Here is a 12,856-nt window from a genome sequence, read left to right on the forward strand (position 1 = left end):
TTAGCACCATTTAAATTTTTTAAAAAAATATCGGGAGTAATCATTTTAATAGTCATAGTTGTTGCTAATCCAAGACAGTTTTAATTTTTTTTTGCTTTTCAAAATATTTAATTTCACTCCATAACTTGGTATAATTATTTTCAAATATATATTTGTCAGATATAGTCCCAAATGTTTTGTTGAATCTTTTATTTAGTGGCAACCTGACTCTTTCTGCACAAAGCTTTCTTTTTCTTGGGATAAGTGTCTTATCTTTGTTTTTACACATTAATATTATGTCGTGAGAATTACCAAAACTTTTGTTTTAATTAGCTGTTTATTGCATTTTGAACCTGCATCATGAGTTGTGCATCATCCACATAGCATTTTGTGGATGAACTAATGAACTTAGTTCTATAAATATACTAAATTGATGAATTTTACATTTTGTAATTGTGAACCTTTGTTTATTGAATATTTTTTCTTTATTCACTATTCTTTTTCTCCTCTATTACAGTAGCTATTTATGCTGTTCCTTAAGTGATTTAACAAATACATCATTAAATATTAAAAAGTCAGGCAATTGATCTATTTAATCCACTATATATATATTTTTTTTTATTGAAAAGTTTTACAATACATTTTATTTTTAACAAAACACAACCCCTCCCAACCACTCCCCAGCCCTCCCCAACACCTCCCTCCCTTCCCCCTCCCCCCTTCCCGACTTCCCAGAGCTAAATACAGGGTATAAAAATACAAACAATCATAATCTACCTTATGCAAACAACAATAAACTATTAAATCTATCGCACTTTAACTCTTATAAAATAACTACAAGCAGTATAAATATCACATCAATACTTATTCAAATGCTAGGTGAAACTTTTTAGTCCCATATTTATTCTGAATATAATCAATCCATTTTTTCCACTCCACAATATATCTCTCTTGTGAATGGTCTTTCAAGTACGCTGAGATCTTTGCCATTTCCGCCAGGTTGGAAACTTTTAAAGTCCATTCTTCTATAGTCGGCAGTTCTTCCTTCTTCCAATATTGCCCTACTAAAAGTCTTGCTGCCGTAATTAAATTCAACATCAACTTAGTGTCCACAACAGTAGTGTCAGTAATAATGCCCAATAAAAACAATTGCGGACAAAACTTTATCCTTTTCTTAAATATCTTTTGCATATTCCACCAGATTCTAATCCAAAAAGCTTTAACCTTTTTACAGGTCCACCATATATGAAAATATGTTGCATCTTCACCACCACACCTCCAACATTTAGGCTGGCAGTTCGGATACATACTTGCTAATTTTTTAGGATCTAAATGCCACCTATAGAACATTTTATAAAAGTTCTCTCTTAAGTTTTGAGCTTGCGTAAATTTTACATTTCTTACCCAAATCTTTTCCCAAGTATCCATTGTAATAACTTCTTGAAAATTCTGAGCCCACTTTATCATACAATCTTTAACAAGTTCTGTCTCTGAATCGATTTCTATGAATGCAAGATATATCCTTTTAATATGCGCCTGACCTTGATCTCTAATTTGCTTTACCAAATTTTCATCAGTCATTAAAAAACCAATTTTCTGGTCTTCTTTCCACCTGGCCTGTAATTGTCCATACTGAAACCAAGTTTGTACAATCTTTTCTTCTCTTAAGATATTATACGGCTTCAAATGCCATACATTCCTTTCCAAACTTAAAATTTCCTTATATGTTGTCACATCATGTTTAAACCCAACACTTATATTTTCTATACAATTTAACTTATGTCTATACTTTTTCCAAACTCGCAACAGAGCATGTCTTAATATTTAATCCACTATATTGATGATGACTGATATTCCAGACAGAATTTTTCCCAACTGTTGCTGGCATTGAATCAGAAGCTTCCTACATAGCACATTTACTTTACCATTGCACTGCATTTCTTGGGTGAAAAAATAAATAAACAAGCAAACTTGTATAAGATTTATACACATGCCACCAGTTGATTCAGCTGGACACAACTCGAGCACAAGCGAGTATGCTTATAACATTTCTATAATCCTTAGGAATAAATGGTTTGAAGAATTCCTTTCAGAATGTGACACTTTGCATTTTAAGCTATATTCATTTGTCTTTTCTTAACTCTCCCTAGAACATATTCTGCTTTTTCCTTTTCTTAAAAACTGATCTTTTGTATTTTTTATTTTTGGTGTGTTTGTGTGTGTGTGTGTGTGTGTGTGTGTGTGTGTATAGTAATTTCAGAATGCATAAATAGCAGGAAAGGTCAGCATTTTCTTTCATTTTTTTTTAAATGAGTGGTTTGTGGAGGATTTAATCATAGTTTCCAACAGGGACAGTGGCTGTTTGTAATCATAGCTTCCAATGAGATCCGTGACCTTTGCATAAGTTGTATCACTTCCTAATTTATTTATTTTTTACAGTAATGCACATTCTCTTTGCTCTATGGATTGTCCAGTCAGGGAGTTAGTTAAAGTGCAGACGTCTTACAGTTGCTGAAGTTGAGAAACACTGCTCTAGACAAAAATTACACAATAGCAGGAATTATTAGAAAGGTTATTAAAAGAAACAGAATTATAATAGTTTCATATCTATGCTCATTTAACAATGAGGTACACCTAAATTGTACATTTATGTCAAGGACTGAAGTTTTAGGCAGTTAGTGCAAAATCTGGATGGACATGAAGATATAATGCAGGAAGCAAAATGGATACTAGAAACTGTGGTATTGGTCTTGCCCCAAAACAGACTATAATTCTCTGGTTTCTGGTGGGCAGCAGTAGGAGAAACACACATTTCCAAAAAAGAATAAGTAAAATATTTCAAGCTTAAAAGTTTAGCGCATTACCCAGTCTCTAACACACAAATAATAGCTGTTTTTTTCCTTACTGTGCTTATTATGATAAAGCTTCAACCTATATTAATAATTTTACAGAGTTAAAAAAAAATAGAAAATAACGATTTGCGGAAGAGAAACAATATATGAAACAAGGTGGGGGAAAATAAAAAGTACAAGTGAACATTACTTTAAAACAGAAGAAAAGAATTCAGTGAAATATCCATATTGTGGAAGAGTAATGGGAAGAGCAGATGAGATATATAAATTTCACAGTCCCCAGAAGAGGCTGGATGGCAGTGAGGGTCATTGCAGATATATTTGCACCGGATTCTCTCACAACCACCACCATCTCCAATATCATTTCTCTTGTACGTTAGATACCTTCGTACTGTCTTAACAAAAGACAGCTCTGAATTTCGTCTTTTCTACCACACATTCACTGCAAATCGAAGCACAATTTTATTTTTCTAACAAGAAGAAAGGAAAGGAAAAAAAACAGCTGATTGTTTATCAAGAAAGATCAGCGCTTGCAAAGTTAATCTGGATATTCCCTGCCATCAACACTAATTTTGACAAAGATGTTGTTTTCTATATTTTTCAGACTGATCATTCTTTATAAATACAATTATGAAAAGATTCAGAGAGAGAGAGAGAGATGCCCACTTTAGGGGTTCTAGTGTGAGAGGACAAAATATGAGTAGGTACAATGGGAATAAATACACTTTGCCTCTCTTAGGGCCACTCTCTCAGTACATTTTATATTTAGAAGGGATTGTGTGCAAAGGAGACCCTATTCCAATCTGTTACTTTATATAAACTTATGTCTGTGGAGATTCTTTCTGAAATCTATTCAGAGAGAACATTAAAATACTGATTTTTAAAAGGATTCCAATTATTCTTGATAGAGCTTCCGTGATTAGAGCTAATTCTCCTCTGCAAAAAAAACAACCCACCGCTATCACAAGGTTGACAAAAGTAGCGAGCGGAAGAATTATCCTGCTTCCTACCTGCAGAACTTTCACGAAAAGAAGACATTGGAAGAGGACTATAGTGAAAATAGTATCATTGTAAAGGTTCATTTCCTGAATATTCTCTTTTTATGCCCTGTAAGAAATGGAAAATCTACCGGGTACATACAGCAAGGCAGAAAATTATTTCAGCTTTAAAGAGTTTTATCAAATAACTAGTTATTTTTATATTATATTATTTTATTTTATATGACACAATATGAAAGTGGCAGTAGGTCCATTAGTTGAAGTATCTTAATAAAGAATGAAAAATTCAAATAAGATGACAATAAAGTGACAGAGTCGGCATACTTTAAGTTCTATCTATTAATTTATATAAACTTACTTCCACCAATGTGACCATCGCAGAACCAGCTCACTTATCATTTTCAAAATGTTTTACAGCCCTGATTTTAGACTTGAAATGAAATCACAATCTCCTTTGTTTTTAAAACTGCTCAGCCTTCTAGAGCAGTCTAGGTAAGTTTAAGACAGGGGTCTTCAAACCTGGCCCTTTTATGACTTGTGGACTTCAGCGTGCCTGGCTGAGGAATTCTGGGAGTTGAAGTCCACAAGTCATAACAGGGCCAAGTTTGAAGGCCCCTGGTTTAAGACATTCACCAATGTTGACTGAGGAATTCTGGGAGCTGTAGTCCACACCTCTTCAACTTGCTAAGGTTGGAAAACACTGCTCTAGAGCAGCTTTTTTTCTCTCTCTTGACACTTCAGTATTTTCTCATTCTAACTTCAGATTCTGCTTTTGCTCTTTTTCCAGTCTGCAGACATGAATGAACCTCAGTGCTACTACAACGAAACCATTGCCTTCTTTTATAACCAAAGTGGGAAAATTCTAGCAACTGAATGGAACACTGTGAGCAAGCTTGTAATGGGACTCGGGATTACAGTTTGTGTTTTTATCATGCTAGCCAACCTCTTGGTGATGGTGGCCATTTACGTCAACCGGCGGTTTCATTTTCCTATTTATTACCTAATGGCTAACTTAGCAGCTGCTGACTTCTTTGCAGGGCTGGCCTATTTTTACCTGATGTTTAACACAGGACCCAACACTAGAAGGTTGACTGTCAGCACGTGGCTTCTTCGCCAGGGACTTATCGATACCAGCTTGACTGCTTCAGTGGCCAATTTATTGGCCATTGCCATAGAAAGGCACATCACCGTGTTTCGCATGCAGCTCCATACAAGGATGAGTAATCGGCGAGTGGTGGTGGTAATTGTGGTCATCTGGACGGTGGCCATTGTCATGGGTGCTATACCAAGCGTTGGATGGAACTGTATCTGTGATCTCGCTCACTGTTCTAACATGGCACCACTCTACAGTGACTCTTACCTGGTCTTCTGGGCTATTTTCAATTTAGTCACCTTTGTAGTCATGGTGGTCTTGTATGCTCATATCTTTGGATACGTGCGCCAGAGGACTATGAGAATGTCAAGGCACAGTTCAGGGCCTCGCAGGAATCGGGATACCATGATGAGTCTCCTAAAGACTGTTGTCATTGTGCTTGGTAAGTATCTTGAGATGTGATTTTTTTTCCCTCCGCCTCAAAATAGACACCATGTACTTCATGGAAATGCTACACACTTTATACTGTCAGGATACAGGTTAGTAAGAAGTGTCATCCTCATTACACAGTCTGTTTTAATGATGCGTAAAAATGTTTAGATTCAATACCAGTAAAATAAAGTTGCTTTGGGTAACAGAAGGTCTCCGCCTTCAGAAATATTCCATACGTGGTTCCGAACATGGCCGTGTTTGTGCACAGCTGATTTCTACTCTGTAAGACACAAAGCCCCAGTTTGAAATTGTGGAAGTCAAAAATAGTTCTACCTGTGGTTAGGAAGGGCTTTGCAAAAATCCACCAAGTGCAACCTTTCCTGGACAGAAAAGTTTGCTCAGTGTTACTGATGACCTCCATGGTAGATTACTACACTGTGTTCCCACTGGGGTTGCTCTTGAAGACTACCTGGAAACTAGAGCTTGCCCTAAAAGCAGTGACTCGGGCAATTGTAGGTGTTAGTCAACTGCCCATGCCTCACCTCTGCTCTGAGAACTGTACTGGTTGCCAGTTTGTTTCCGGGTGCAACTCCAGGTGCCCGTTGTCACTTTGAAAGTTCTTTATGGTTCAGGACTGTTATGGTTTGGGACCTGGATATTTGCAGGACCACCCTCTCCTTATTGTTTCTGCCTGTCTTTAAGGATTGGGAGAGAAGGCTTCCTCTGGGCCCCAACTCTTAGGAAATGTCAATTGTAGGTCTCCATGAGTTGTTCTTTTCAGCTGCTGGTTTTTTCCTTCTTTGAAAGAGCATTCCCCAGTTAAGCTTGCTCCGCAGGCCTTGGGGTGTTACTTATTATATTGTTATTGTCAATCCGTCAAGGTAGACCAGACCAGAAAAACATCTCCACAAGGCTAAAACTGTTTTTATACAGATTGGCTATAATCTTGCAAGTCTGATTGTGTGGTTCCTCCTGCTCCTTATACTTCAGTGAATTAGGGAGGCATATGTCTAAGCTGCTTCTGAAGGTTATTTGGCCATTTTGGACCTAAAAATGCTTCCAGCCCCTTGTTACCTTGCAATGGAGCTTACATATCTCTACCGAGGTCATCCTCCTTACTAACTACAGTTGTATGGTTTAGTAATGTTTAGTTTTTAATCTTAACTACTGTTTCAGGCAGATTTATTTATTGCATAAGAATACAGGCCTTGTTAAAAAAAAAGAAAGTAAATAATTTAATTCAAATTTCTAATATTACTAGGAGAGCATGGAAGGGGGATTCCCTGCAATGATATCTTTGCCAATGACGTCAATCCTATATGTTGCTTAGTATTAGTCATACCTAACATCACTATGAGCTGCTCTAACCTTGCCACTGCCTGCTTCCTAGGGTTGAAGGGGAGTGAACGCCGGTAGTGGAGAATATTGGTAGCTCAGGGTTGAAATTTAATTTAATTTAATAATTTAATTTAATAATTTGATTTCTATACCGCCCTTCTCCCGAAGGACTCAGGGCGGTGAACAGGGCAATACACAATAAAAATTGAATACAAAAATTAAAAAGCCATTAAACATCATGCCCATAAAATCAATACATATTAAAGTTAAAACTAGTTTTAAAAACCCAACCCCATCCCGTCAGACCAGGCCAACTTGTTCAAAAAAGAATGTTTTGAGATCGCGCCGGAAGGAGCAAAGTTCGGGGGCCATCCGGAGCTCAACCGGTAAGCGGTTCCAAAGGTCTGGCGCGCCCACAGAGAACGCTCTCCCCCTGGGGGTCACCAATCGGCATTCTTTGATCGGCGGCACCCTGAGGAGGCCCTCTCTGTGGGAGCGCACTGGACGGAGGGAAGTTGACGCCGGCCGCAGGTGTTGCCGTAGGTAATCCGGACCCATGCCATGAAGGGCTTTGTAAGTCATAACTAACACCTTGAACCTGAAATGAAGGGTCCTTGGTGCTCTCTGTGGTTGGTTGTGTTTTTTTGCAGACGTTTCATTCATTCATAGCACTGATGATCTTACCTATTTGGGTAATGCAACCTCTACAGCCAAGCTCAGAGGACCTCTGAGAATGAATGGCTTAAGATCACACAGTTGGCATTTTGTCCAAAGCAAAAGCAGAATTGAATTTCTTGATTTCTAGCTTGGTATGTTTAACCACTGCACCAAACTAGATCTTGAGTCTATCATTATGCCGATAGTAACCATTAGCCTTGAATTCAGCTGGTGAGCTTTCTTTCCAAATATATAAACATAAATCTACTGTAGCTCTGAGGTATCGTCCACATTTATACAGTCTGTTTTTAGGATGCGTAAAAAAATGTATGTACAATAAATTTTCCTCAGCAAGTTCTTTTCCCTTTTGATAAATTGAAGATTCCCTTCTTATACAACAAATATGAGTTTTTTTTACAAATAGGAGTCCGTTGGAGTTGGGCAGTTAATAAATTTGAATAAAGAAATGAAGGGAGGGAGGAACTTAACTTGTAGTATTGTGGTATTACCATGCAAGAGATTAAGGTGTGATATTTACATAAATAACAGAATATGAGCCAAAATGTATTATTCACAATATAGTAGATCGTGGTACTGGTAGTCCTTGACTTACAAGCACAATTGAGCCCCAAATTTATGTTGTTAAGTGAGACATTTGTTAAGTGAGTTTTGCCCCATTTTAGGATCTTTCTTGGCACAGTTGTTAAATGAACCACTGCAGCCGATAAGTTAGTGACAAAGTTGTTAAGTGAATCTGGCTTCCCCCTGTTGATTTTGCTTGTCAAAAGGTTGCAGAAGGTGATTACGTGATCTTGGGACACAGCAACAGTCGGAAGTGTGAACCAGTTGCCAAGCATCTGCATTTTGATCACGTCACCATGGGGATGCTGCAAAGGTCGTAAGTGTGAAAAACGGTCATAAGTCACTTTTTCCAGTGCCATTATAACTTTGAACGGTCACTAAATGAACTGTTGTAAGTCGAGGACTACCTGCATTGTGAGATACCTGTGAGATAACTTTCATTTTATCTTTATTGGGAAAGTCCAAATAAAAGTACTGTAGTCCCAGTCTTTTAAAATAGTGGACCTAGTAATTGATTCCAAAAGTAAAGCTTTCAACACCAAACAGCAACAACCTTTAAAGCCATTGAAGCAAAATAAAATAGAGATAGCACAATTCAAATAAGTTAACTTGACAAGAAACAAAAACTACAGATTTGGAGTTCCTTACGGTAGCATTACCATGATTACATGTGTTAACCTGATTCTAATCAACCTCAGTTATTTGTAACTACCGTAAGTAATTGAGACCTCTAAAAAACAAGTCAGCAGAACAGATTTTGTTTGAACATTTACTGCTTTGTCATGCAATACATTAAACAGATTTATTTAGCTGCCTGAAGCGCTTACATTCTTAAAAAATGTACTCAATGTTTTCTTCCTTCATAAGCACCAGGTTTCTCCTCTTAGTTATTAATATTCATTAGGGCTATGCCAGGGGTAGGCAACCTTAGCTCTTTTATGACTCATGGACTTCAACTCCCAGAATTCCTGAGCCAGCATGGCTCAGTATGGAAACCTCTCCGTTTCCCCTCAGCATGGCTGGCTCAGGATTTCTGGGAGTTGAAGTCCACGAGTCGTAAAAGAGCCAAGGTTGCCTACCCCTGGGCTATGCAAAGAGGTGCTTCAAAGCAAAGGAACATATATGAAGCATCTCTTTTGGTATTATTGAAGAACCTGCAATTTTCAAGTTCACGTGGCTGCTTCTGGATGTACAGCTGATTCACTTTTTCCCCCAAGAGGCAAAACAATTGTGCATCCACATCCCTACAGAGACAATCAAACCACCCTTGCAGGCAATGATCTGTTTGGATAGTCCAAAGTCATTTTATACAGCCTTATTATTTAGCTTCTTATTCCAGACCTTGGAAAGCTTGCCTCTTTTTTCCATATTATAACAACATTATAAAATAAAGAAAGAATTCCCCAAGCTTGCAGGATTGTACTATTTGCCTTCCTAGTAGAATCCTGTGTATGAGTGTGTGTTAAGATTTTAATTCATCAACCTTGACTAATGCCAGAATTAATATTCTATATATATATATCTGGAAGGGATCAGGCTGTGGACTTTGGGGATAGGTTAAACGCTTAGCTTGAATAATAAATTCAATTTATAAAGACATTATTCACAACACAAAAGTCTATTTGAACAGTTAGGGATAAGTAATAAAGAATGAGAGATGAATATTAAATTTTTCTTTGTGTACACTATTTGAATATTGACGGTTCCTTCTCTATTCTTTTTCTTATCCCAGAGCAGTTTCCAACAAGTTTACTGTCTGAATGTAGAATGTCAGGGTTCTCCTAAATTAAAGTATTTGTTGTGTTTGAAAGAATAGAAGTTTAACCTGTTGATTACTCTTCATATTTAAGAGCTGCTATCATTAAAAAGACCATATAAATGGAAAATTCATTGTTCTACATCAGAGCTTTTTTTCTAAGCAGTATGGCAACATTAGCAACCTGTTTCAGCCAAGACAGTATTTCCACATCTTGGGGGGTGGGCACTTCCTATGCTGTGAAATGTATGTGTGGAAAATACTACTAAAAGTTTATTTCCATGTTTCATTGATTTTTCCAAATAACATGGTTTACACATCAAGGAAGCCTTGTATACAATACAGTTTGGGGAAATTGTACACTGGCTTTTGTAGTGGCCTAGTTGTTGCACCAGTATTTCAGACAAAATATTTTGGAGGGAAGGGAGGAATGGAGGAAACATTTGTATTTTCTAAAAGAAGAAAAATCTTTGAGAAATATATATAAAGTTTCTTTTCCCTGATTCATGTAAAAAGCTTCTTTCCCTGATTCATTGGCTAATTCATAGCCAAAAAATTTCTAATGACAGCCACCCACCTGCCTATACTTGCAGAATGCAAACTGGGTTTAATACTAATACATGGACAGCTCTTCAAAATTAATTTAAGCACATATAGAAGTAAGCCTTTTGGTCTTAGACTGTAAAATTGGAGATTTATTATACTGCTTTTTAATTTAACCTCCTCCCAGAATTTCAAAACAACTCCCTTCCTCCTTGCTTCTTTCTTTGAAGTCAATCCCTTATGAAGGGAAGGGGGAAGAGGAATAATCTTTCCAAAGAACAGAAAAGTATTTTCATACATCCTTCTGCACATGTACAAAGGCCAAACAAGAGAATCTTGTTTATCCGTCTCAGAAAATGCCTGACATTGTGTCTGCCATTTCCTTCCAGCCAATGCTTTGCTCCAAGAGGATAGTTCCCCTTTTTCCCAGAAAAGTGGGGAGGGGAAAATCTCTTGTTGGCTTGAGTGATGTGGAGTCCAGTTGAGTTTCACAAGAGAGTTCATTGTTTTTCCTTATGACTGAAATGAGTTGAACTGGCTGGAGCATTCAGGAGCTGGCAAATGGCATCATCCCACAGAATTGCTGAAATGTTGAATCTTGGGGCAGAGTCAAAACAGAAGAGATTTCCCTGTCCTCTTTATGCTCTTTTCTTCCCTCTGAGTAAAATATTTCAAACAGAAGGAAATGATTTCACAGTTTGATCACTTTTCTCTTTTTAACAAGGCTGCTTTTCAAATATCCAAAGCAATAGAGAATATAAAAATTCTTTTTCCACAACATGTCTCTTTTCTCTGGGAATTACATAGGGTTGATTTATATCGCATACATTGATGCAAGAAAATGGACCTTGGCCAGGCAGAGATTCAAATTATAATAGGAAAGTTTTATATATATTTGAAAAGAAACCTTGCAGAAATAGAGACTGGTGCAATTTCCAACAGACTGCAATCCTAATCATACTTTAAAGGTAAAGGTTCCCCCGCACATGCGTGCTAGTCGTTTCCAACTCTAGGGGCCGGTGCTCATCTCCGTTTCAAAGCCGAAGAGCCAGCGCTTGTCCAAGGATGTCTCCGTGGTCATGTGGCCGGCATGACTAGATGCCAAAGGCGCACGGAACGCTGTAACCTTCCCACCGTAGTGGTCGCTATTTTTCTACTTGCATTTTTACGTGCTTTCGAACTGCTAGGTTGGCAGAAGCTGGGACGAGTAACAGGCGCTCACTCTGTTACGTGGCACTCGGGATTCGACCCGCCAAACTGCCGACCTTCTGATCGACAAGCTCAGCGTCCCAACCCACTGAGCCACCGCGTCCCATAATCATACTTTACTGAAGTCAAATTCCTTTGAAATTCTACTGAGCAAATTTGTCTTGAACTGAGATACGAAAGCAAAAATTTACCAGATTCTTTTGTGAAATTTCTTAATTTACAAATCAAATTTCATTTGTCTAGCTGCACAGCTTGAGATATTTACACTTAATTTTGTCCCGAGGCATAAATAGTGTGAGAAATAGCCTTGACCCCACAATTGGAACTATCAAGAATACAAAGCCAAGGGTACAGGAATCAATCATGTACTATCAACTTCATCCTGAAGGTCAACAGCTTCAGCCCACTTCTATGCTGGAGAAATAAATTGCTGTAGGGAGGATATTTTCTATAACAAATTTTGAACAAATGCTATATTGAACAATTGTATTATATTATTCCTAAGATGAGATATGAGCAACACCAATGATGGACATACTGCTTATTTTTACAAAAAAAATTACCGGTAATTAATGTATTAATTAATGTTCCACCAGTCATACTTCCCTAATTTGTCAGATCTGGGATGCTGAATCATAACTTCAGTATAAGCCAGAATATAAGCAAAAATCTTAAAGTTGACTTTATATCCTGTCCTGGCTTGCCTAAAAATTTTCACCTTCGTAGACTGGTGGGGTGAAACTGGAAATTATACTCAACTGAAGAGATGCTGGTTTGTTCACTTTTACAGTAAAGGGAGGAAGGAAGTGATTGAGTGCACATCTACAAGATTCATTCATTAAGCTGTGATTATCATTTGAACCTATCTAATGCTTCACTATGCAAAAGGAAAATTATAACAACACATATTACTTGGGGACATAAATGGATACTGAGTCACTTGAAAACCACAAAGAACTCATGAAGTTAAACCTAATTAGTAATACGCATTTGATACAACCTGTACTGTGGCATTAATTTTTAATAAGGCATTCATTCTCTTGAATTCAGCCCTTGAGGGTGCTCTGGCACATCAAAGGCAAGTGTATTGAGAGACTTCAGAAGATAAGTGTGTGAAAGTGCAACAGAGTAGAACATTGTTTGCACAGCTGCAGGAAAAGATGCTTCTTAGTGTATATCCAAGGACTTTCTAGTAGGTGTGAATTTAGGAGAGGTGATGGGAATAGTCCTCCTTGGCACAATGATTTTATTTTATCAAAACGATGATCTTGGCCTTCTTTCACATTTTATATTTTATTATTTGTTTTGGCCTTATCTACCACTGTTACTAACAATTAACCTTGATACGGGGTAAGGGTTTATATTCCTGATATAAGTATGTGTGATAAGGGTATGGTATAAAACAAGAAGGCACATA

At 37.4% G+C, this 12,856-nt stretch overlaps 1 protein-coding gene across 2 annotated transcripts in view; it reads left to right on the top strand.

The window, feature by feature from the left end:
* The window catches only part of LPAR1 (lysophosphatidic acid receptor 1), a 73,592-nt gene that overhangs the window by 36,286 nt on the left and 24,450 nt on the right, over positions 1-12,856 (top strand). For both annotated transcript variants that reach the window (XM_081321322.1, XM_081321321.1), the window contains one exon: positions 4,617-5,364. In XM_081321322.1, the coding sequence (XP_081177448.1) occupies positions 4,617-5,364 (748 nt within the window). The remainder of the gene's footprint in view (positions 1-4,616; positions 5,365-12,856) is intronic.

This window comes from Vipera berus, assembly GCF_964194415.1.
Source record: "Vipera berus genome assembly, chromosome: 2".
Lineage (NCBI taxonomy): Eukaryota > Metazoa > Chordata > Lepidosauria > Squamata > Viperidae > Vipera > Vipera berus.